At 40.3% G+C, this 26,440-nt stretch overlaps 1 protein-coding gene across 2 annotated transcripts in view; it reads right to left on the reverse strand.

Annotated features, from left to right (window-relative positions):
- The window catches only part of LOC132813898 (protein disulfide-isomerase TMX3-like), a 143,231-nt gene that overhangs the window by 65,594 nt on the left and 51,197 nt on the right, over positions 1–26,440 (reverse strand). For both annotated transcript variants that reach the window (XM_060823293.1, XM_060823287.1), the window contains exons 7-9: positions 20,251–20,350; positions 14,332–14,409; positions 7,766–7,832 (exon numbers count right to left, since the gene is read on the reverse strand). In XM_060823293.1, coding sequence (XP_060679276.1) covers positions 7,766–7,832; positions 14,332–14,409; positions 20,251–20,350 — 245 coding nt within the window. The remainder of the gene's footprint in view (positions 1–7,765; positions 7,833–14,331; positions 14,410–20,250; positions 20,351–26,440) is intronic.

Genomic DNA, 26,440 nt, shown 5'->3' on the forward strand with positions numbered 1-26,440 from the left:
TTGCGCATAGTCAGGTCTGTCTCCCGCCCACGCTGAAAGAAGCAAATATTTCTCTTATCCTCAAAAAAGGAAAAGACCCAGAAGATTGTGCATCTTACAGACCAATATCCTTACTAAATGTAGACTTTAAAATTCTCTCAAAAATGTTAGCACTAAGACTAGAAAGGGTACTGCCATATATTATAAAGGAGGACCAGACGGGATTTATTAAGGGCCGCAGATCATCCAATAATATCAGAAGGGTCTTGAATATGATCCAAGCCTGTCATCAGGGAAAGATACCAGGAGTAGTAATTTCATTGGATGCGGAAAAGGCATTTGATAGGGTTGAATGGTCATATTTATTTTACACATTGGAAAGGTTTGGCGTTGGACAGGTGTTTACCAAATGGGTTTCAACATTGTATAATGACCCCAAAGCAGCTGTTATTACTAATGGGTTAAGATCGGATGGCTTCAATGTGGGTAGGGGCTGCCGTCAAGGATGTCCTCTCTCACCATTGTTGTTTACACTGATAATCGAACCATTAGCAGAAGCCATCCGGACTGATCCTAATATAATGGCCCCGAGGATTGGTACAGGTAAACACAAAATTACCCTCTATGCAGATGACGTTCTCTTATTCCTCAGTAATCCTTTAATGTCAGTGCCTCGTCTAATTCAAGTTATTAATACATTTAGTGCATTCTCAGGCTATAAAATTAATTTTTCAAAATCGGAAGCCATGCCAATGGGTGGTCTGGCTATGTCCACACTGTAAGTCTAATCTAATCTAAGATACCCCACTTAATGGACGGATCCCCTTTTCCCTTCCGTTGGTCCCTGGAGGGCTTCTTATATTTAGGTATTTTTATCACGCCAGTATTTGATTAGCTGTATAGGGCTAATTTTGTACAATTAATGGAAAGGATAAGGCAGGACCTCCAGCGATGGAGAGACCTTCCGATTTCCTGGCTAGGGAGAATAGCATTAATTAAAATGAATGTTCTGCCCCGTCTCTTATATCCTATGAGAATGCTCCCGCTGATGCTGCCAAGGCTAGCCCTATGTAAATTATATGGCTGGTTGGGCTCCTTTATTTGGAACCATAGACGGCCCCTTATTAAGCTGAAGAAGCTACAGCTTCCACAGGCAAGGGGAGGACTGGACTTCCCAGACTTTAGGAAATATCAGTTAAGCTCCCTACTAAGTTACATAGCTGATTGGGTTTCATCTGATCCACAATCAATTTGGCTGGATATCGAAGCCTCCCAAGTAAAATACCCACTTATTAACCTTTTATTTTCAGATAAGAGGAAAATCATTACAGACCACTGTAAAAATCCCATAATATTAAACACAATTAAGGCCTGGAATATAATGCGGCAAAATGAGGGTAACTCACATAAAACATCCCCCCATGCACCAATAGTAGGCGCATGGGGATTCCAACCGGGGATTACAGATGCCACCTTTAAACTCTGGAGATCCAGGGGCATCTCATGCTTAGGGGACCTATTTAAAGATGGGATCCTGATGTCCTTTGAGCAGCTGCGTCTGAAATTCGGAATACCTAATGGGGATCTCTTTCGATACTTCCAAGTTCGAGATTATATACAGAGGAAGACTACATTAATAGATAGTCTTTATAAATCAGACAGAGAACGTAATGTCTTACGACCAGCGGGGGCATCCTCCGTTAGTACTATATACCATTTGCTACATGATGGAGTCTCAGGAGACATGGATGACCTGCTTAAAACATGGGAGCAGGACTTGGGGCTAGAAATCTGAGGATATGTGGAATGACATTTGGGAAAATGCTAGAAGAATTGCTATCTGTAACAGAACTCAGGCTATCCAACTAAAGATACTTCATAGGGCCCATATAGCTCCGGCTCGACTGGCAAAATTTAAGGCAGGAGCATCTCCAATGTGTCCCAAATGCAAAATAGAGGTGGGTACTCTTGTACATTGTCTGTGGACTTGTCAGAAAATCCGCAGATACTGGACTAAAGTGGCAAATACCCTGACAGAAATTTTAGGAACGGAAATTAGGGTGGACCCTGTATCTCTCCTTTTGGGCTTTTCGAACCTCTCATCTCTGGATATGCATGGGAAGAGACTATTTTCTATTCTCTCTTTCTGTGCAAGGAAAACTATTTTGGTGAACTGGGTGGCTGAGGGCCCCCCTGGACTTTCAAATTGGCACAGATTAATTATGGAATATATCCCCCTTGACTTCCTCACAAATATGGTGCACCGAAAGACTGAATTATTTTATAAAATATGGCAGCCCTTTTTGAATTATATAAATGCAGATATTTCGGCTATCCTAACAAGGGCTTTTATTTAGTGAAGATTTCAGACCGGGCTGCTCCGGGGCCCCTTGGGAGAGGAATCCTGCGCGAATACGGGGTTTTATTATATTTGATGTTTATACATTCCGAGCATGTAAGAGACTTAGGTATACACTCTGGTTAGTTATAGGTTAGATTAGTAGAAAGTTGAGTTTTTTTTTTCTTTCTTTTCTCGTTTCTTTTTTTTCTCTTTTTTTGTTTTCTTTCTTTCTCTTTTCTTTGTTAAATTATGACTATTGTATATATGATTTAATTGTACATCAATGTTTGTATTTGAGAGTTTTGTTTATTTTTGTAAATTTGCAAAAATGTTAAATTTCAATAAAAATATCTACAAAAAAAAGGTCAGAAATTCACTTGGAACAATGAACTAACTAAAATATTTTCAAGAAAACATGCTGAGCAGGATAATTAGGATGCCAACTGACGAATGGTTTACAAACTTGAACCAAGACAAATAAAGCAGGCAACGGTCTTTGAGTAATATGAGCTCATTTCAAAAGATATACATTGAAGAGACTACTTATAACCAAGCAGGAAGTTTCTTATTTTATGAAAACAAAGCTGTGAGATTGTGTGTAGAAGTTTTCAAGCTATAAGGGGAAGAAAATGATCCGAGTAAGGTAGGAGTAACACTTCACTAGAACAGAGCATCCATAAAAGGATATTTGCTGGAAATCAGTTGTAACTTTGTTTTGCTGTTAATATTAGGCTCTTTCTACACAGTATTTTATTGTACATATATAGTTTAGTTTTATATGCAATATACTTGTGGTTATCAGTACTTAATGTACTAATGGAGCCTTGTATGAATGTGTTCAGGACCTAATCACCCCAACAGCCAACCATGAAAATTTAAGCTTATGATTTATGAGTTGGGCTTCACTCAGGAATCTGACTTGTCTAGTACTGTGGTCAGCTGAGATCATAAGTTGTGGTTCTTGGTGGGATAATATTGATTGCATTTAACAGAGATCTGTGAATCTTTGAATAAACAGTTAAGTGAAGGAATGTAAAATAGGAATGGTGTTAGACTCAGAATCACAGACACAGACTCTTTGGTCCAAGTTGTCCATGCCAACCAGGTTTCCTCAACTGAACTAGTTCAATTTGCCTGTATTTGGCCTGCAAATCTCTCTAAATCTTTCCTATCACTGTACCTGTCCAAAAGCCTTTTGAATGCTCTAATTATTTTCACCTCTACCACTTCCCTCTGGCAGCTCATTCCATATATGCACCATCCTCTGTTTGAAAATGTTGCCCCTCAGGTTCCTTTTAAATCCTGCCTCTCTCACTTTAAACTTATGCCATTGAGTTTTGGATTCCCCTACCCTGGGGAAGAAACCGTGGCTATTCACCTCTCTTTACTCATGATTTTGTAAACCCATATAAGGTCACCCCTCAGTCTCCTAAACTCCACAAAAAAAGGTCCCAGTTTACCCAGCTTCTTCTTATAAATCAAACCCTCCAGTCTCAGTAAAATCCTGATCAACTTTTTCTGCAACATTTCCAATTTAATAACATTCTTCTTATAACAGTGTGAACAGAATTGTACCCAAAACTCCAAATGGGGCTTACCAATATCTTGGACAGCTATAACATGATGTCCCAATTCCTGTACTCAATGTTCTGACCAATGAAGGCAAGTGTGCCAAATGATTTCTTCATCATCCTGTCTACTTCTGATGCCATTTTCAAAGAACTATGTACAACCACGCCTTGGATCTCGCTGTTTGACAATTCTCTCCAGGGCCCTACCATTAATTGCCGAAGTCCTACCCTGGTTTGTCTTACCAAAATGCAACACCTTGCATTTATCAAAATTAAACTCAATCTGTCAACCCTTGGCCCAATGGCTTCTGATCAAGATGCTGTTGTACTCCTAGATAACCTTCCTCACTGTCCACTATATCATCAGTTTTGGTGCCATCTGCAAACTTACTGACTGTGCCTCCTATATTCTCATCCAACTAAACATTTGTATAAATAACAAACAGTAGTGGACCCAGCACAGATTCTTGTAACATACCATGGTCACAGGCTTCCAGTCTAACAACCACCCTATACCACAACCCTGTCTCCTATGTCAAGTCAATTTTGCAACCAATTGGCTCGCTCTCCCTGGATCCTGGTGACCTAGCCTTACTAACCAGTCTACCATGCAGAATCTAGCTAAAGTCCACATAGACAGCAACTACTGCTCTGCCTTCAATCTATATTCTTGGTCACTTCTTCCAAAATCTCAACCAAGTTTGAGGGATTCAATTTCCCGTGCACAAAGCCAATACGGATTATCCAAAATGACACCTTATCTTTCTAAACGCACGCAGATCCTGACTTTCAACTTATTCACCACTGATGTTATGCTCATCGGTCAGTTGTTCCCTGGCTTTTCCTTGCAGCCTTTCTTAAACAATGGTACAATGTTAGCCACCCTCCAGTCTTCCGACATCTCACCAGTGGCTATTGATAGTACAAGTATCTCTGCTAGGAGTGCCATAATTTCTTTCCTAGCTTCCCACAACGTCATGGGATACACTTGATCAGGTCGCAGGGATTTATCTACCTTTTTGCGTTTTAAGACCTCGAGCACCTCCTCTTCTGTAATGCGGATTCTTCAAAGATATCATCACTTATTTCCCGGAGTTCCCGACTTTGCATGTCTTTTTCCACAGTAAATATTGACGTAAAATATTAGTTTAGGATCTCACTAATCTCCTGTGGTTCCACACATCGATGGCCTCTTTGATTTTTAAAGGGCCCTATTTTCTCCATATGTTTTCGTCCAGGACAATTCTGAAGAACACCAATGTAAAGGGAAAAAATATACTCAGAGTTGAAAACTGAGAATCAAACCACTGGAGGTTGAATGTTTCATTTCCGAGAGAGATATATATTTCCTTATTCATCTAATCAAGGAGGTAAGCAAATAACGAGCCAATGGTGCAAGTCAGTCGCTGACTGATGACACAATGTCTTCCATTGGAGCTAAAGAAAGAGAAAATATGAATTGGAGGCATATACAAAGGTTATATAACTGAACCAGTTTGCATAGTTGGATTAAAGAGTGATTTAGGAAATGGAAAGGTGTAGTTTGATGGGCACAACAGATCAGTATAGAAAAAAAAATTCCAGCTTGGGAGAAGGGCCTTGTTGGTTCAAAAACATTGGCCTCACAGAAGGTGATGGGGCAACTAGCTGAAGTAAAGGAAATTCAGATACTAATCACAGAATCCCTAAAGTGTGGAAAGAGGCCGTTCAGCCCATCAAGTCTGAACAGAACCTTAGAACAGCATCCCATCAGATCCAGCCCTCACCATTATCTCCACATTTTACCATGACTAATTCATCTAGCATGCATATCCCTGGACACTATAGAACAAGTTAGTATGGCTAATCAACTTAACCTGCATACCTTTGAACTCTGGGAGGAAATTAGAGCACCTGGCAGAAACAGACACTGGGAAAATGTCCAAATTCACAGTCACCTAAGACTTGAATCAAACCTGGGTCTCTGGGAGCAGTGCTATCTGGGAGCAGTGCTAAGGTTTGTGCCACAATGCAGGAACATTTTAGATTGCTTCCTGACTAGATTGTAGGTTAACGCAATTAAACAAAAGGAGTCTACAAAAAGGAGATGGCTTGGAAATTCTGTTACCTGACAATTTTCAAAAGCTGAAACACAAATGACAAAGGTGAAGATGAGTTGACATGCTTAACCTATCTTTGTTCATTATAAATGCAACAGAAGCATTCTAAATTGGCAGAGCTATATCAAACAGCCTACTCAAAAACTGAATCAGCGCCAATATCCGAGCTATTATTTAAAAACAAAAATGTGTTAGTGAGAGAATGGGGACCAACCCAAATACTACCCAAAGCAGAACTGGCCATAGAATTAGAACTAGCTTTAGTGTCACATACTCAAATCATCACTTACAACACCACCTTAGGTACAGGATGCCTAGGTACAATCCTTAGTTACAGAATACATCTATACACAGTATAATCATTATACCAGTATACAGTAGTCCATTAGGTGGTAGTCTCATCTGAATACAGTCAGTTCTTTCATCGGTTTAGAAAGAATGCTTAAAGTTATGGCGCTGTAATTGCATTACAGTCAACACACGTTAAAAGCTTTCTCTGTAAAAACAGTATCCCCAATTTATCAACCGTGTTATAGCAAATTCCTGTTGATGAAACACATATTATAACAGAATGACCAGTACTGTAATGATATCTTATGAGTAGCTCTGGAAATTCCACTGGCAGCTCAGTTAGGCATGAGGAAAATGCAGGCTCAAATACTAACACATTTTAATGGCTAGAATTGCATAAAGTTGTAGTGAAATTTTGCTAGTACGTCCCACAACACACCCAGAAACCCCAACCACACTACCATACAAAGACATCTCTGAGATGATTACCAGACTACTACACAAACCTACAACACATTGAAACAGCTGCTGATGAACCTGAAGGACTCTACACCAATAACCAGCAAAACTAATGCCATTTACAAATACCATGCAAGAAGTGTAACAAACACTACCTCGGACAGACAGGCAGAAAACTAGCCACCATTATACATGGACACCAACTCGCCACCAAAAGACATGACCTACTATCAGTAATATCCTTACATACAGATGAAGGACACCACTTCGACTGGTACAACACATCCATCCTACCACAGGCTAACCAGAGACATGCACGGGAATTCCTATAGGCCTGTCATTCAAACCAGAACTCTACCAATAAACACTTTGATTTGGACCCCATTTACCAACCTCTGAGAAAAAGAACCAGAAATGATATTACCCACCTTAACAGACCAAGACAAACAGAAATCAGGACAGAACGCCAGCACTTCACCAGAGGCTCACTGATGATGTTACCTAGCATGGTGATGAAACGTCTGAAAACAAACCTTCCAGCTCAGCGAGCAAACTTACAACCTCATTATGTGTTATATTAGAATTGTATTGTTTATACTGACCATTTGGCTGTGTTGAGCCAAACCTGGGAAGAACATGCACACAACTTTTACAAATAACTTAATTGGTCATAAAGTGCCAAACTGGTCATAAGTTTGGCCAAAAAGTGAATTTACCAAAGTGACTTATTTGCACTAAACTATTGATGATGTCAATTATTCCCCAGGATCAAAAATAAGGGCAATCCTGGATTTTCAGACCAGAGGCCACTAATGATTTGAGTTCAGTTCAGAAGAATTAGGCTTTTTGGTTCTGAAAGCAGTTTCATGCAAGCAGAATATTAATGAGGTATAGACATCATGTATCTTTGTATGGATTCTAAGGGAAACATGCTAAGACCTAGTTCATTAATTTTAGCTTTAGCATCATCACCCCATCATTTCTCCCCACAATAACAGATATACAAACATGCTTTCTGGACTCACCATCATATGTGTAGTAGGCTCCATCTTTGAACACCAACACAGCAGGAAGTTCTTGGACAGAGACATCCTGGTAGAAAAGCATCACCACAAACATTTACAAACTGTCCAAAATCATTCTCAGTGGTAATATACTGATAGATGAAGAGTATCTAATCAACCTGGTTGTTATTTGAAACAAGTAGGTCTAGATCAAATGTGAACAGGTTCCCTCTTGAAATAACATTTAAACTTTTCTATTTGAGATTTATCTTGTTGTAATTTGTGGACTTTGTTAAGTACGAATTCATTGCTGTATTTCCCTAACTAGTTCATTTTTGCTGAATTACAAAGTCGGCTTGAGGAGCCAAATGGTGAAGTTTTGTGCTTTTATGACTCACGAAAGCTCCTGCACATTTTGGTGTTAATTTTCTGTATGGTTACACATTTTCTCCACAATCTCCTACAACATCAACAGCCAAAGGGCAATTATTCACAAGTCTCTTCCTACAATCATCTTATCAGTGGTGACATTAGTCTTGGCTAATTGGGCAGATATAGTGTATAACTGCAGGAAAACCATTCAGGATAGATGTAATTTCAACCAAGAGCAGCCCTATATTCCAAATATAGATATTTTAATCAGTTAATTCAGACATGTTATGATACACCTCTGAAGCAGATGGGACTTGAACCTGGGCTTTTTTGCCACCGAGGTAGGGACACTACAATTGAGCCATGACAGCCCTTAATGTTTTAAATCCACCATCAACTTCTCTGCTCTACCAACTGAGATACAGTATATGGAAAGCTGGCCCCAAATATATGCTTAAATGTAAACTAATTATTGCATCCCAAAAAAACCCCTTTCATCTTGGCTTTATAGGCATTAGAACTCCAACATTACACTAAGAATATTCAAATTAATGAAAAATCAAAATACTTTCCACTTGCCAGATATAAAGAATATCCAGGGATCTTCAAGGGCACTGGAGTTTTTTTTTTATTAGGCAGTATTTATTGCCCATCCCTAATTGCCCAGAGGGCAATTAAGAGTCAGCCAGATCGCTGTAGGTCTGGGGTCACATGGGCCAGGCCAGGTAAAGATGACAGTTTCCTTCCCTAAGGGACATTAGTGAGCCAGATGGGTATTTTCGACAATCAACAATGGGTTCATGGTCATTATTAGACCCTTAATTTCAAATTTCTTTTCTTATTGAATTCAAATTCCAAAACCCGGGTTCGAACATTATCTGGGTCTCTGGATTAACAGTCCTGCAATAGCACTACCAAGACCTCACCTCCACAGTTTAACCAACTAAAAACACCAAGTGCGCTAGCAATGTTATTGTTGCTTGTCCAACTGCTGATGTGAGAAACTGAAGTTGGGCGAGTGTGATCTCAGTTCTCAGTGACAAATTGCATCTCAATTCCCAATAAACTGTAGTTCAATTAGCCAATTATCATGAAAACCTTAAAGTACTGGACCGCCTCACTAGTTTAGGTATACAATTAGGGACCTACTGCAGGGATCACTTCAAACTGAATCTTGGTAAAGCCCTTGTTGTACAATACTAATGACTCTGCCTTTGAACCAGGAGGCCTGGGTTCAAGTCCCACCTGTTCCAGAGTTCTCTCGAGCAGATGGATTGCCAAATATCCCTAAATTCAATCTTGTGTACCCAAACAACTTGAACGAAACATAAAACCCTCTCAAAGAATAAGCTCCACCAAAGGAGAGAGTGTGGTGTTGGAAAAGTACAGCAAGTCGGGCAGCATCAGAAGAGCAGAAGAATCGATATTTCAGGCATAAGCTCTAAGTTTATGTCCAAAGGGACCAAGATGTGGTTGTTCATAATGTTGATGAAGGGCTTATGCCCGAAACATCAATACTTCTGCACCTTTTCCAGCACCACACTCTTGACACTGGTCTCCAGCATCTGCAGTCCTCACATCTCCAACAAAAAGTAGCCAATGTGGATTTTTTTTAAAAAAAATACATACATGGGCTTTGTGCTCAAATCTTGGCTACCATGTTATGTAGCTTTAAAGTAATTAGTAACACACATGGAAACCTGGGCTTTAAGTACAGAGGCCACAAAGTTTTGCTAAACGGAAATGAAACACCACTTTTAACTACAGCCTGAATACTGTGTATGCAGACCATAACTGAGGAAAGGCATCGAGGCTTTAGAGAGAGATTTATTAACGTTCTAGTGATGAACAACAAGCATTAAAAGGAAAATAGAATATATTGCTCTTCTTCAAGCAAAAAGGCCAAGAATATATTTCATACAGATGTGTTAACCTTTTGAGGATTTCCATAAATATGAAGATTTTCCCAGTGCTGAAGGGCTGGTAATGACAGGGACTTGTGCTACTTGGTAAATGAACCAGAGACAACATGAGCAATGATGTAGGAATGGGCCATTCAGCCCCTCAAGTCTGCCCCGCAATTCTGGAACATGACTGATACATTTCATGTCACATTCAGACGCTATCCTCGAATCCCTTGTTGACCTTAGCAACTAGAAATCTATCACATTTAAGGACACACTTAATAGCCGAGTTTCCACAATCCTCTTGTGCTGAGAATTCCAAACATTCATCACCTATAAAACGAGGGAGTTCCTCTTCATCTCAGTCCGAAATAACTTGCCTTTTATTCTGAGGCTATGTCCTCTATTTCAAGACATCACACCCAAGAGAAACATCCAATTTGCATCTACTCTGTCTACCCCTTTAAGAATTTAAGGATTTCTTTTTGAGATCACCTCCCATTTTTCTAAACTCCTGAGAATACAGGCCCAGTTTCCTAATTCTCGTCTCGTAGATGAATCTCATCACCTCAGAAATCAGACTGGTGAACTTCTGCTGCATTCTCATCAAGAGATATGGTGCTGGAAAAGCACAGGTCAGGCAGCATCAGAGGACAGAAGAGTCAACATTTTGGGCATAAGCCCTTCATCAGCTCCTCATCAACATTATGAACAACCAGACCTTGGTCCCTTTGGACATAAACAAATTTCTAATCTGTCACCACTGAGAAGCACTGCACCTTCATTCCATCAAAGTGATAACCTCACAACGATCTACATTACATTCCACCTGCCATGTTCTTGCCCACACATTCAGCCTAGCTAAATTCTCATGAAGCCTCTTTGCATTTGCCTCAGAACTCATATTCTCACCAAATTTTGTATTGTTTTCAGATGTGGAAATATTACAACTGGCATCCACATCAAAATCATTGATATAATTTTTGACCAGTTGGGCCCATGCACTAATTCTTACAATACACCACTGGTCACAGGCAACTGCATCCCAATCTGAAAATTATCTAATTATTTCCACACTTTTCTTTCTACCCATTAACCAATCCTCAATCTGTCCTTGTAAATTACTCCCCAAACTTTCATGCTTGAGAATTTTATTTACTAACTATGTGGGACTTTATCAAAGTAAATCCAAAAAGATCGCTTCCAGTGGTTCCTTTTAATTGACTCACTAGGAATATCTCCCAAAAAACAGTAGATTTGTCAATATGATTCACCCTTCATGAATACATGTTGACTCTGTTGATGAGTGGGTTAGAATTTGGAAGGCATTAAATGATACTGCTGTGGAAAAAAAGGTTCAACTGGAAGATTCAAAAGAGAATTAATTTAATATTTGAAGAAAAAAATTACAGAAACACAGTGAAATTTCAGGAGAGAGTGCCCTGACAGCTAGTTGATGAAGGAAGAATTCAAATTCTTCATTTGGGTAGATTAATTCACATAATGAAATATTACAAGGTTCTCCTCAACTAATAGGGCGGCACGGTGGCACAGTGGTTAGCACTGCTGCCTCACAGCGCCAGGGACCTGGGTTCAAATCCTGCCTCAGGCGACTGACTGTGTGGAGTTTGCACGTTCTCCCCGTGTCTGCGTGGGTTTCCTCCGGGTGCTCCGGTTTCCTCCCACCGTCCAAAGATGTGCCGGTCAGGTGAATCGGCCATGCTAAATTGCCCGTAGTGTTAGGTAAGGGGTATATGTAGGGGTATGGGTGGGTTGCGGGTCGGTGTGGACTTGTTGGGCCGTAAGGGCCTGTTTCCACACTGTAAATCTAATCTAATCTAATCTAATATCTTGAGGTAAACATATATTGTTAACTAACTGCTGCCTCGTGCTCCCACGAGGAGGTTGAACAGTTCATCCACTTTACCAACACCTTCCACCCCGACCTCAAATTCACCTGGACCGTCTCAAACTCTTCCCTCCCCTTCCCAGACCTTTCCATTTCTATCTCGGGCGACCGAATCAACACGGACATTTACTATAAACCACTGACTCCCACAGCTACCTAGACTACACCTCCTCCCACCCTGACCTCAGTAAAAACGCCATCCCATATTCCCAATTCCTTCGTCTCCACCGCATCTGCTCCCAGGAGGACCAGTTCCAATACCAGACCGCAATTTCCCCCAGACGTGATCGACGATGCCCTCCACCGCATCTCCTCCACTTCCCGCTCCTCCGTCCTTGAGCCCCGCCCCTCCAACCGCCACCAGGACAGAACCCCACTGCTTCTCACCTACCACCCCACCAACGTCCATATACAGCGTATCATCCGCCGTCATTTCCGCCACCTCCAAACGGACCCCACCACCAGGGATATATTTCCCTCCCCTCCCCTATCAGCGTTCCGAAAAGACCACTCCCTCCGTGACTCCCTCGACAGGTCCAAACCCCCCACCAACCCAATGTCCACTCCAGGCACCTTCCCCTGCAACCGCAAGAAATGCAAACCTTGCACCCACACCTCCTCCCTTACTTCTCTCCAAGGCCTCAAGGGATCCTTCCACATCCGCCACAAATTCACCTGCACCTCCACACACATCATATACTGCATCCGCTGCACCCAATGTGGCCTCCTCTATATTGGGGAGACAGGCCGCCTACTTGCGGATCGTTTCAGAGAACACCTCTGGGACACCCGGACCAACCAACCCAACCATCCCGTGGCTCAACACTTCAACTCCCCCTCCCACTCCACCAAGGACATGCAGGTCCTTGGACTCCTCCATCGCCAGACCATAACAACACGACGGTTGAAGGAAGAGTGCCTCATCTTCCTCCTAGGAACCCTCCAACCACAAGGGATGAACTCGGATTTCTCCAGTTTCCTCATTTCCCCTCCCCCCCACCTTGTCTCAGTCAAATCCCTCGAACTCAGCACCGCCTTCCTAACCTGCAATCTTCTTCCTGACCTCTCCGCCCCCACCTCACTCCAGCCTATCACCCTCACCTTGACCTCCTTTCACCTATCGCATCTCCAACGCCCCTCCCCCAAGTCCCTCCTCCCTACCTTTTATCTTAGCCTGCTGGACACACTTTCCTCATTCCTGAAGAATGGCTTATGCCCGAAACGTCGAATCTCCTGTTCCTTGGATGCTGCCTGACCTGCTGCGCTTTTCCAGCAACACATTTTCAGAACTAACCGATTCAGACATGTTATGACACACCTCTGGGGCTGGTAGGCCTTGAACCCAGATGTCTGGCCCAGAGTCAAGGACACCACCACTGCTCCACAAGCTTTGAAACTAGTGGCTCAGTAGTTAGCACTGCTGCCTCAGTGCCAGGGACGAGGTTCGATTCCAGCTTCAGGTGACTGTCTGTGTGGAGTTTGCACATTCTCTTCATGTCTGCGTGGGTTTCCTCAGAGTGCTTCGGTTTCCTCCCACAGTCCAGGTAAGGTGAATTGGCCATGTTAAATTGCGCATAGTGTTCAGGAATGTGTAGGCTAGGTGCATTAGAGAGAGGAAATGAGAGTAATAGGGTAAGGGAATGGGTCTGGGTGAGATACTCTTTGGAGGGTCAGTGTGGACTTGTTGAGCCAAATGGCCTGTTCCCACATTGTAGGAACTTTATGATCTATGACTGAAACTAAAATTTGAATTGTGGAAAACCAAAATTGAAAGGGGTTAAAAAAAACTTTTGATAAGCTTAATAAAAGAGATAATGCTGTTATAAATAGTAAAACAAGATCTTGAAATTATTTAATGCTTTTCATGACTATCTATTGTCTCAAACTTTACAGTTTATGAGATACTTTTAAGCATAGTTAGTTACAATATAGGAACTCAGGAGCTAATTCATGCTCAGCAACCAAACACAAACAGCAATGGCACAATGATTGGATATTGTTGTTTGTGATGTTTATTGTGGCATAAATTCCGACCTCAACATCAGAGATAACTCCCATGCTTTTTTTTGACATAGTATGAAGGGATCTTTTACAAATCACTTCAGCAGGCAGAGCCTGGGTTTAATTTCTCTTTTGATAAAAGTATCACTGATAGGGTAATACTTCACGACAATGACAGCCTTGATCATTTTTGCACCTAAAGCTTCAAGTGTGACTTCAACCGAGAACCTTATGATTCAGAGGTGTGGGTGTGCAGTAAGGGAAAGAGTTAATAATGAACCCATTTGTGTGTGGAAGACTGAACAGAAGGTCCTACTGATATTTGCAGGAGGGAAAAAAAAGAAAGAAACAGATGTACCATTACAATTAAGACACACACACGAGAATTTTTTAAAAATTACCTCTGGTAAAGCATCCTCTGAAGCAGAAAAGAAGTAGGTATACACAATCAGTTCTGATGCCACTTCAAAGAATTTTTCCTGGTGGGAGGTAAAATTATAAGAATGCCAAGCATTAAAACACAATTTTTGACAAGGTTTCACCTATCATATAGCTCAAAATTTATATCACGCTAAGAATTACCAAATAGATTTTCTAGATACACTTAAAAGTTGTAACTATTAGTTTTTAAATCAGCCATACTTCTGGTTTGGGACACAAATTCTTTCAAAACTGTAAAAATATAGAAAACATAGAAATACAGATTTCATTCAGTTTATTCCCTTGATTTTTTTTTTCTTACCAAAAAAAACGTAGTTTAGAAGCATCGTAAACTGGAGAAGGACAATGTAGAACTTCAAAAGAGCATTGACAAGTTACGGAAACTTTAGATAGGTGGTAGATGACGTTCAACGCGGAGAATCGAGAGGGAATACATTTTCGTGAGAATAACATGGAGAAACAAGATAATGTAAAGGGTACTACTACAAAGGGTATGCAGGACTAAAGACATCTGGGTGTATTCGTGCAATAATAATTAAAAGGTGGCAGGACAGGTAGAGAGGGAAGTTAACAAAGCAGACCATTTCATATTTTTTTTAGAATACTAAAGCAGCAAGGTTTCACTAAATCTGTATAAGGCACTCATTCGACCAACTGGGTCCTGTATACAGTTCTGGGTGGCACACTTTCAGAAGGATGTGAACAAATTGGTGAGAAAGCAGAAAATGTTTTTTAAAATGGTGGCAGGAATGAGAAAATCTCAGTTACGAACTTAGATTGGATAAGTTCAGACAGTTTTCCTCAGGACAGGAGGTCGAGGGGAGACTTAATAGAGGTTTTCAAAAGTCATGCAGGGTCTAGACAGAGCAGACAGAAAAACTGTTCCTGTTCATAAATAGAGCAAAACGATGGCAGATTGAAAGTGACTTGCAAAAGCAGTGAATGCATTGTGAAAAAATTTTTATAGATGACGAATGTTTCAGATCTGGACTGCATTGTCGAAAGTGTAACGGAAACTGATTCAATCGATGCATTATAAGCCTGAATTACATGACTATTTTGACGACAGAAGTAACATGCAAGGTTACAGGGAAAGGGTGGGATAATGCCACCAAGTTATGATGACCCACTAAGTCATGACACCCATTTCGAGAGTTGGTGCAGCACGACGGGCTAAATGGCTGCCTTCTGCAAATTCTATGATTTGAATTTTCAGAAATTGGGTTGTTCTCTTATGTTTGACTCCTTTGGAATCTGACTATCTAAGTTCTGAAAAATAGGTTTATAGCATAGATAGACATTAGGCCAGATCAGAGCTGCTTGTTTACTGCAACCAAAAATGTTTTTCAAAATCAGACAAAAAATAAAGTGTTATTGCTACTTATTCTGCTTTAGATATCTAAGCACCTGCCCTCAAGAAGCAATGGGACAGTCAATTGTTCCTGTGATAAGGATGCCAATAACAAACCTCTGTACAGAAATATTTTGTATTTCTCTCCTTACTGACTTAGTAATCACTAACTTAATGACCCTATGACATTAACTCCCCAGTTATAGGAATGTGTTTACTTACTTATTCTACTACAATGTTTGATTTTTTTTTATTATTAATCTCCTTCCACCTTGGCTGTTCTACTGAAAATTATTTCTGCACATCAGTCTCACTGTGTAACTACAATTTCCTATTCCTGGCAAATTCCAAAATGTGATCCAATCAAAATTAACATAATACATGATACAGAAATTGTCATCGATTCTTGACTTATTACCCATCCCTAGTTGCCCTTGACAAGGTGGTGCCGAGCTGCCTCTTGAATGCTGTAGTCCATTTGCTGTAAGTAGACCCACAATGTAATTTGAGAGGGACTACCAAGATTTTGACCCAGTGACACTGAAGGAACAGCAATATATTTCCAAGTCAGGATGATGAATGGCTTTTTTATTCATTCGTGGGATGTGGATATTACTGGCTGGCCAGCATTTTATTGCCAGTCTCCAGTTGACCTTGGGAAAGTGGTGGTGTGTTGTCTTCTTGAACTGCTGCAGTATGTATCCTGTGGGTTGATCCGAATTGCCCTTAGGGAAAGAATTGCTGGGTTTTGATCTAGCAACAGTGTAGAAATAGCAATATATTTTCAAATCAGGATGGCAGTAGCTTGGAGGGGAACTAGCAAGTGGTGGTGTTTCATGTATCTGCTGCTCTTGTCCTTCGAGATGGAAGCAGACATGGGTTTAGGTGGTGTTGACTCAGGATCTTTGGTGAATTTCTGCACCGTCTCTTGTCGATAGTACACACGGCTGCTAAGTAGTGTTGGAGGGAATGGATGCTATGTTCTGGATAGTGTGAAGTTTTTTGAGAGTTGATGGAGCTGCATCCATCCTGGAAGTGGTGAGTATTCCATCTCATGCTTGATTTCAGCCTTGTAGATGTGAATTCCTAGTCTCTGACCTGCTCTGGTTGATAGGGCAAGTCCAGTTGAATTTATGGTCAATGGTCACCCCAGAGTGTTGATGGTTGGGGATTTAGTGATAGTAACACGATTGAATATCAAGATGAATGGATTGTCACCTCTTGGAGATGGTCATTGCCTAGCATTTGTATGGCACAAATGTTACTTGCCACTTGTCAACCCAAGCCTAGACGTTGCCCAAATCGTGTTGCATTTGCACATGGTCTGCTTCAGTATCTGAGGAGTTCACAAATGATTTGGAACACTGTGCAAACATCTGCAAATATCTCCACTTCTGAATTATGATTTAGTGAAGGTCATTGATAAAGCAGAAGATGCTTTAGCCCAGGACATTATTCTGAGGAACTCCTGCAGAGTTGTCCTGGAGCTGAGATGACTAACCTCCAACCAACCGTACAGCCATAGAGATGGACAGCACGGAAATAGACCCTTTGGTCCAACTCGGCTATGCCGACCAGATACCCCAACCCAATCTAATTTCATCTGCCAGCACCTGGCCCATATCAGTCCAAACCATTCCTATTCATGTACCCATCCAGATGCCTTTTAAATGTTGCAATTGTACTAGCCTCCATCACTTGCTCTGGCAGCTCATTCCATACACATAGCACCCTGTGTGTGAAAATGCTACTGCTTAGGACTCTTATATCTTTCTCCTCTCAACCTAAACCTATGCCCTCTAGTTCTGGACTCCCCCACCCAGGAAAAGACTTTATTTATTTATCCTATCAATGCCCCTCATGATTTTATAAATCTCTATTAGGTCACCCCTCTGCCTCAGACACTCCAGTGAAAACAGCCCCAGCCTATTCAACTTCTCCCTACAGCTTGAATCCTCCAACCCTGGCAACATGCTTGTAAATCTTTTCTGAACCCTTTCAATTTCACAACATCTTTCCGATATGAAGGAGAATAGAACTGTACGCAATATTCCAAAAGTGGCCTAATCAACATCCTATACAGCCACAATATGACCTCCCAACTCCTGCATTCAATACTCTGACCAATAAAGGAAGGCATTCCAAACACCTTCTTCACTATCCTATTGACCTGTGACTCTACTTTCAAGGAGCTATGAACCTGCATGCCAAGGTCCCTTTGTTCAGCAACACTCCCTGGGACCTTACCAGTAAGTGTACAAGTCCTACTAAGATTTGCTTTCCCAAAATGCAGCACCTCATATTTATCTAAATTAAACTCCATCTGCCACCCCTCAGCCCATTGGCCCATCTGATCAAGGTCCCATTGACATCCGAGGTAACCTTCGTCATTGTCCATGACACCTCCAATTTTGATGTCATCTGCAAACTTACTAACTATACCTCATTTTCTCACATCCAAATCATTTATATAAATGACGAAAAGTAGTGGACCCAGCACCAATCCTTGTAGCACTCCAATGGTCACAGGCTTCCAGTCTGAAAAACAACTCTCCATCACCACCCTCTGTTTTCTACCTTTGACCAGTTCTGTATCCAAATGGATAGCTCTCTCTGCATTTCATGAGATCTAACCTTGCTAATCAGTCTCCCAAAGGGAACCCTATCAAACACCTTACTGAAGTCCAAATAGGTCACGTCTACCCTCCTGCCCTCAATCCTTTTTGTTATTTCTTCAAAAAATTCAATCAAGTTTGTGAGACATGATTTCCCACACCCAAAGCCATGTTGACTATCCCTAATCAGTCCTTGCCTTTCCAAATACATTTACATCCTGGCCCTCAGGATTCCCTCCAACAACTTGCCCACCACCAAGGTCAGGCTCACCGGTCTACAGTTCCCTGGCTCATCCTTCCCACCTTTCTTACAGAGTGCCTTCTGTCACCTCACCTGTGATTATTGATGATACAAATATCTCAGCAAGAGGCCCAGCAATCACTTCCCTGTTTCTCACAGAGATCCAGGCTACACCTCATCATCAACAGTCACAGGCAAGGTGCTGGATGACTGGAGGTCAGCTAACATGGCGCAAATATTATTTGCCAGTTTTCAGCCCAAGCCCGAATATTGTTCGGGTCTTACTACATTTCAGTATCTTAGCAGTTACAAATGGTGCTGAACATTGTGTAATCATCAACGGACATCTCCATTCTGACTTTATAAGGGGAAGATCATTGATGAAGCAGCTGAATAGACTACTCATGGAAACTCCTGCAGAGATGACCTGGAGCTCATTCAAATACTACGTTGATATCAAAGGCAGTCACTCTCACTTCACCTCTGGAATTCAATTCTTTTATCCATGTTTAAACCAAGGCTGTAATGAGATCAGCAGATCCTTGGCACAACCCAAACTAGGTGATAGTGAACAGTTATTGCTGAAGTGAGTGCTGCTTGATAACATTACTGACAACTCCTTCCAATACTTTGCTGGATGACTGACAGTAAGACTAATGTGACAATAATTGGAGGTGTTGGATTTTCCTGCCATTTGTGTACAGCACACACTTGCCCAATTTTCCAAACTATTGGGCAGATATTCATGTGTACGAGAACACTTTGGCTGAGGTGCTGTAAGTTCTACAACACTTGCCTTCAGCACTATTGCTATGTTGTCAGAATCCACAGTCTTTGCAGTATCCGGTGCCTTCAAACATTTCTTGATACGGACACTACCAATGTTAAAAAAGCCGTGTGCACTCCCTGTATGCTGTCCAACTAACTTGCAAACCGTGACAACAAAACTGGATCTCGCACTGATCCTTGGGGTGCAGTACTGCAAAACCTTTCTAATCCAAGCAGTAACCATTTAGCTAAACTTTGGTTCTTGTCAGCCAACAATTTTTCTAACTTTTGTACTTAAATTTTAAATGTTTTGAAAAAACTTTTTGTGAAACAATTTGTCAAATACCTAAATTCTAAATGTGCTGCATCCAATGCATTGGCTTTACTTGTTCAGTTTTATAATTTTTCAAAAATAACTCAATGTGTCAAACTTTATTAAACCATTTTCGAGCTGTTCCACAGTAATTCATACAATATAAAACTGATATGGGCGAGGTTTTACATATTTTACGGAAGTATCAATGATTGACCTTAGATTTGCATGCATATGCGTTTTATCATTCGCAAGCAGACACCACTTTGACTACTCTGGAGTCAAATGGTACAATTTGCACATAGGTACTTGAGAAATTATCGTCGAATTGTCTTATGTTGTCCTTAATTCTTTCAGTAAGACATGGTAATGCTAAAAGTATCTGACCAATTCCTACCCTCTCACCCAATATGCCGATACATTTTTTTTGCAATGTTTCTCCCAATTGCTAAATATAAATTCACAGGAAGATTAGAAGAAGCCTGGTTTCCCTTTGTGTTTGAGACATCATCCAACTTCAAAACTTATGGCAGTTGATTAAAAGAAACTAAAGTGAGACAGTTCTGTGTTTAAAATACACATGTTTCAGACCTTCAGTGGAGATTCACCGCCAACATAGACAAAGAAGACTGGATGTCTCTTCTGCCAATGATCGAATAGCTGCTGAGAGGAAAGTGATCTGACCAATGGCCTATTAAAAAAACAAATTTAAAATCAATTAAACATCCATTTCACAAGCCAAAGACCAAACATAATTCACAAGCCATTAAAGATCAAATCCACATTTATTTCTGTTTCTACATGTCAACTGCAATTCTTTATGTAGAGGTAGCTTGACATGATGATCTTTGGGCCAGAAGCAGGAGCAAGGAAAATTTATAATTTCTTTAAAAGGTCTATGGAAACTGTAATTGTTTTTACGAACACCTGAAAAGAAGTTAAGAGTCTCCATCAGTTGTAAAGGAGCCAATTATAATTTACATAGAGAATAAGAAACACTCTTCCATGTAGTTAAATCTAAATGGAGAAATTAAATGTAGAGAACAATTGGGAAACAAAGTGAAGAGGTGCACCCAGACAACAAAGAAGCACTTTACAAACAAATAATTTAAAAACAAAATTAATATATTATTAAACCTGGCTGTTCAATACTTTTGCACAGATCCTTTCAAAACTCATGCACGCCTGAAAACGAACGAAAAAACAAGCTGGCCTTTCTTTTGCACAAATTCCATATCCGCTTCTGCTAAATGGAAGTTTTCACGGAAGAACACTGGTAGTAAGATAGTAACGAAACTAGTAAAAGCTCGCATATAAACAAAACTACTCTGCAAAAGGTGACAAAAACAGATAATGGCACAGATTCACTATATTGCCAATGGTAACATTTAAAAGCAGCTATGCCTTTACATTGCAGATCAGGAAAGGGATTTGTTCTGTTGAATCTACTTTACAGTCTAAATGGCGCAGGTTCATGATACAAAAACTGGTATAAATCGAGCTTCAAGAGCAGTTCAGACACAAAACAGTTACATGCTGACCATGGGTTGCATCCCCGTTGTTCTAACTTTCTGCCTTCCTCCAGCAATGTTGCTGATTGGCCTAGCTGCAGCACTGAAGTCTGTATTTCACTATTACAGCTTACCAACCTGAAAATTACCTATCTATCCCAAATCCTTCGAGACAGAGAAACCAAACTGATTCAGGAGATGCGTTTTTCAGTTGTGCGATGAAGGATGAGGTTCCAGCTTCAAACTTAATTTTTGGATAAGTTAATTATTCATACTTATAAACTATCTCAACATCACTGACGGATTGTTAGGCAAACTAATACTTAATTTAATTTAGTTATATTCATACAGAGTATATTCATTGGTGAACCTACTATTAGAGAATAATTAATATAGATCATAGTAATGTAACATCATGTGATTCTGCTTACCTTCATTCAACGAAGAAATACACAATCATATTGCAAACAGGGTGAAGGCAAAATCTAATGTTCAGACTTACAATTGCAAGGATGGAAGGGATCTATTTAGTTTCAGATCCAATCATCCAAGGTTGAATAAGACACTGGGCTCATTGGCCCTCACCAAAGAATCATCACCATAACTGTGTATTGTTTTGGTGTAATAGAAGCACTATATAGCAAGTGACTAAATACAACCTGTATATTAAACACGTTATTTATAAAGTTTAAGTTTGTAATTGCACAATCTTCTAGACATTAAAAAAAATGATAAAAGTAGCTTCTGCATTAGTTTTATGGTAACAACTGTTTCCAAACATTCAAACATAGCAGAAACACAAATGTAACTAAGTGTCTGATTTAACAGGAACCTTGCCAAATTAGGTGATATTCAGACATGATTTTATGGGGTCTTGAATGCATATGCCTCCCTTTCTGTTTAGAAACAGGCAAATATCTTAAGTAAAAAAAAAGTGACATAACAAAAGGACTAATGAACAGGAGGGACCCATAGGCATCTGACATCTTAAAGGAGCCTGTATGGAGATCATTAGAATGACACCAGTCAATATCCATCACCTTAAGAGCCAATTAGAGATTGATCATGCATTGCTTAAACCAATTAGCAACGAGTCTTGCATTGTCTAGGCCAATCACAATATATTGATGCAACTGATCGTAGCATGGATTACAGCTTTTTGTTTAAGATATTTTTATTAGAAATTTAACATTTTTACAAGTTTACAAAAATAAACAAAACTCTCAAATACAAACATTGATATACAATTAAATCAAATATACAATAGTCAAAATTTAACAAAGGAAAAAAAAAACCCGAAATAGAAAAAAAAACAAAACTCAACTTTCTACTAATCTAACCTACAACTAACCAGAGTGTATACTTAAGTCTCTTACATGCTCGGAATGTATTAACATCAAATGTAATAAAACCCATATTCGTGCGGGATTCCTCTCCTAAGGGGCCCCGGAGCAGCCAGGTTTGTAATCTCCACTAAATAAAAGCCCTTGTTAGGATGGCCGAAATATCTGCATTTATGTAATTCAAGAAGGGCTGCCATATTTTATAAAATAATTCAGTCTTTTGGTGCACCATATTTGTAAGGAAGTCAAGGAGAATACATTCCATAATTAATCTGTGCCAGTTTGAAAGTCCAGGGGGGCCCTCAGCCACCCAGTTCACCAAAATATTTTTCCTTGCACAGAAAGGGAGAATAGAAAATAGTCTCTTCCCATGCATATCCAGGGAGGGAAAGTTCGAAAAGCCCAAAAGGAGAGATATAGGGTCCACCCTAATTTCCGTTCCTAAAATTTCTGTCAGGGTACTTGCTACTTTAGTCCAATATCTACGGATCTTATGACAAGTCCATAGGCAATGTACAAGAGTGCCTAGCTCTATTTTGCATTTGGGACACATTGGAGATGCTCCTGCCTTAAATTTTGCCAATCGAGCCGGTGCTATATGGACCCTATGAAGTACCTTCAGCTGGATAGCCTGGGTTCTATTACAGATAGTAATTCTTCTAGCATTTTCCCAAATATCATTCCACATTTCTATAGAGATTTCTAGTCCCAAATCGTTTCCCATGTTTTAAGCAGATTGTCCATATCTCCCGATACTTCATCATGTAGTAAATGATAAATAGTGCTGATGGAGGATACCCCCACTGGTCATAGGACATTACATTCTCTATCTGATTTATAAAGACTATCTAATAACATAGTCTTCTTCTGTATATAATCTTGAATTTGGAAGTATCGAAAGAGGTCTCCATTAGGTAATCCGAATTTCTGACGCAGCTGTTCAAAAGACATCAGGACCCCATCTTTAAATAGGTCCCCTAAACATGAGATAACCCTGGATCTCCAGAGTTTAAAAGTGGCATCTGTAAACCCCGGTTGGAATCCCCATGCTCCTACTATCGGTGCATAGGGGGATGTTTTATGTAAATTACCCTCATTTTGCCGCATTATATTCCAAGCCTTAATTGTGTTTAGTATTATGGGGTTTTTACAATGATCTGTAATGATTTTCCTCTTGTCTGAAAATAAGAGGTTAATAAGTGGGTATTTTACTTGAGAGGCCTCGATGTCCAGCCAGATTGATTGTGGATCAGACAAGACCCAATCAGCTATGTAACTTAGTAGGGAGCTTAACTGATATTTCCTAAAGTCTGGGAAGTCCAGTCCTCCCCTTGCCTGTGGAAGCTGTAGCTTCTTCAGCTTAATGAGGGGCCGTCTATGATTCCAAATAAAGGAACCCAGCCAGCCATATAATTTACGTAGTGCCAGCCTTGGCAGCATCACCGGAAGCATTCTCATAGGATATAGGAGACGGGGTAGAACATTCATTTTAATTAGTGCTATTCTACCCAACCAAGAAATTGGAAGGTTTCCCCATCGCTGGAGGTCCTGCCTTATCCTTTCCAGTAATTGCATAAAATTAGCCTTATACAACTGACCAAATACTGGAGTAATAAAAATACCTAAATATAAGAAACCCTCCAGGGACCAACGAAAGGGAAACAGGGATCCGTCCACTAAGTGGGGTGTCATAGCCAGGCCACCCATTGGCATAGCCTCCGATTTTGAAAAATTAATTTTATAGCCTGAGAATGCACTAAATGTCTTAATAACTTGGATTAGACGAGGTACGGACATCAGAGGATTACGGAGGAATAAAAGAACATCATCTGCATAAAGGGTAATTTTATGTTTACCTGTACCAATCATCGGGGCCGTTATATTAGGATCAGTCCGTATAACTTCTGCTAGTGGTTCAATTACTAGTGTAATAACAATGGTGAGAGAGGACATCCTTGACGGCAGCCCATACCCACACTGAAGCTATCCGAACCTAATCCATTGGTAACCACAACTGCTTTGGGATCACTATACAATGTTGAGACCCATTTGGTGAACACCTGTCCAACGCCAAACCTTTCCAATGTGTAAAACAAATATGACCATTCAACCCTGTCGAATGCCTTTTCCGCGTCTAATGAAACTACTACTCCTGGTATCTTTGCCTGATGACAGGCTTGAATCATATTCAAAACCCTTCTAATATTATTGGATGATCTACGGCCCTTAATAAATCCCGTCTGATCCTCCTTTATAATATGTGGCAGTACCCTTTCTAGTCTCAGTGTTAACATTTTAGAGAGGATTTTAAAATCTACATTTAGCAAGGATATTGGTCTATATGATGTACAGTCTTCTGGATCTTTTCCTTTTTTAAGGATGAGAGATATTTGCCTCTTTCAGCGAAGGCGGGAGACAGCCCTGACTATATGCATAGTTATACATGTCCATAAGTGGATCAGCCAATATTTCTGTAAATTCTTTATAGAATTCAGCTTGAAAACCATCTGGGCCCGGTGCCTTTCCGCTCTGGAGTTGCCTAATTGCATCGAGTATTTCTTGGATTGTTAGAGGAGCATTTAGGACCGATACCTGTTCCGGAGTTAGGCCCGGAAAGATCAAATTTTTAAAAAATGACTGCATCCTCCTAGTCCTATCTTCACAATCCTGCGATTTATATAACTCAGATTAAAATTCTCTAAAGATCGCATTAATCTTTTTATGATCATGAGTCAAAGTACCTGTACTTTCCTTGATAGACGTAATAGTCTGAGGAGCCTTCTTTTTCTTTGCAAGAAATGCTAAGTATCTACCCGGTTTGTCGCCATATTCATATAACCTTTGTTTTGCAAATAATATTTCCCTCTTAGCCGTTTGAGTAAGCGTAGTGTTTAGAGCTGTCCTAAGAGCCGTAATCCTTCGCAATTTTATAATAGAAGGTCTATCAGCGTATGCTGTTTCAGCTGCTTTTAAGCAAGCTTCGAGCAGGCGCTGTTGTTCTCCCTTCAATTTTTTCTGGGTCGCTGAGTAGGAGATGATCAAACCTCGTGCATAAGCTTTGATGGTCTCCCACATCATTGATGGGTTGCTAGCCGTACCTGAATTAATTTCTAAAAAAGTTTTAAATTCTTGGGAGAAGTACTTTCAAATTTACTATCTTTTATCAGGAAGGGGTCCATACGTCAATGCCGAGCGGATGTCCCATTGTTCCTCGCCATAGTTTCCATATATACAGCAGTGTGGTCGGAAATTGCTATAGTACCTATTTTACAGGATGATATGGAATTTAAAAAAAAAATCGAGGGGGCAAAAATCATATCAATTCTAGTATGACATTTATGTGGATTAGAGTAGAAAGAAAAATCTCTGCCCTGTGGATGAAGACATCTCCATACATCTACCAATCCTAATTCTTTATTCAGATCCGCCAGTTGTCTAGATCTGGGAGACACTCCGGCAGCACTCTTGGGAATCTTATCTATTTCCGGATCCATAATACAATTAAAGTCTCCCCCTATAATTGTATGACGGGCACCGAAGGCCATCAATTTTGAAAAAGCTTCCGTTATAAATTTAAAGGGGTGTACCGGGGGACAGTACAGATTTAAGATCCCATATTCCTCTCCATTTATGAGGGCTTTAATCAAAATATATCATCCAGATTCGTCTTTTATCTGATTTAGGATTTTGAAAGGGAAATTCTTCCGAACAAGAATAACAACTCCCCTGCTTTTTGAGCTAAAAGAAGAAAAAAATCCACCCTGTCGCAATTTTAAGTGTTCTTTATCCGACAGGTGTGTCTCCTGTAGGAGAGCTATATCAACTCTCTCAAGATTTGATAATATTTTCTTCCTTTTAACTGGCGAATTACTCCCCCTGACATTCCAGGTGCACCACTTAACCGACTGATCAACCATAATCATCTGG

This window comes from Hemiscyllium ocellatum, chromosome 4 (genome assembly GCF_020745735.1).
Source record: "Hemiscyllium ocellatum isolate sHemOce1 chromosome 4, sHemOce1.pat.X.cur, whole genome shotgun sequence".
In the NCBI taxonomy this organism is placed as follows: Eukaryota; Metazoa; Chordata; class Chondrichthyes; order Orectolobiformes; family Hemiscylliidae; genus Hemiscyllium; species Hemiscyllium ocellatum.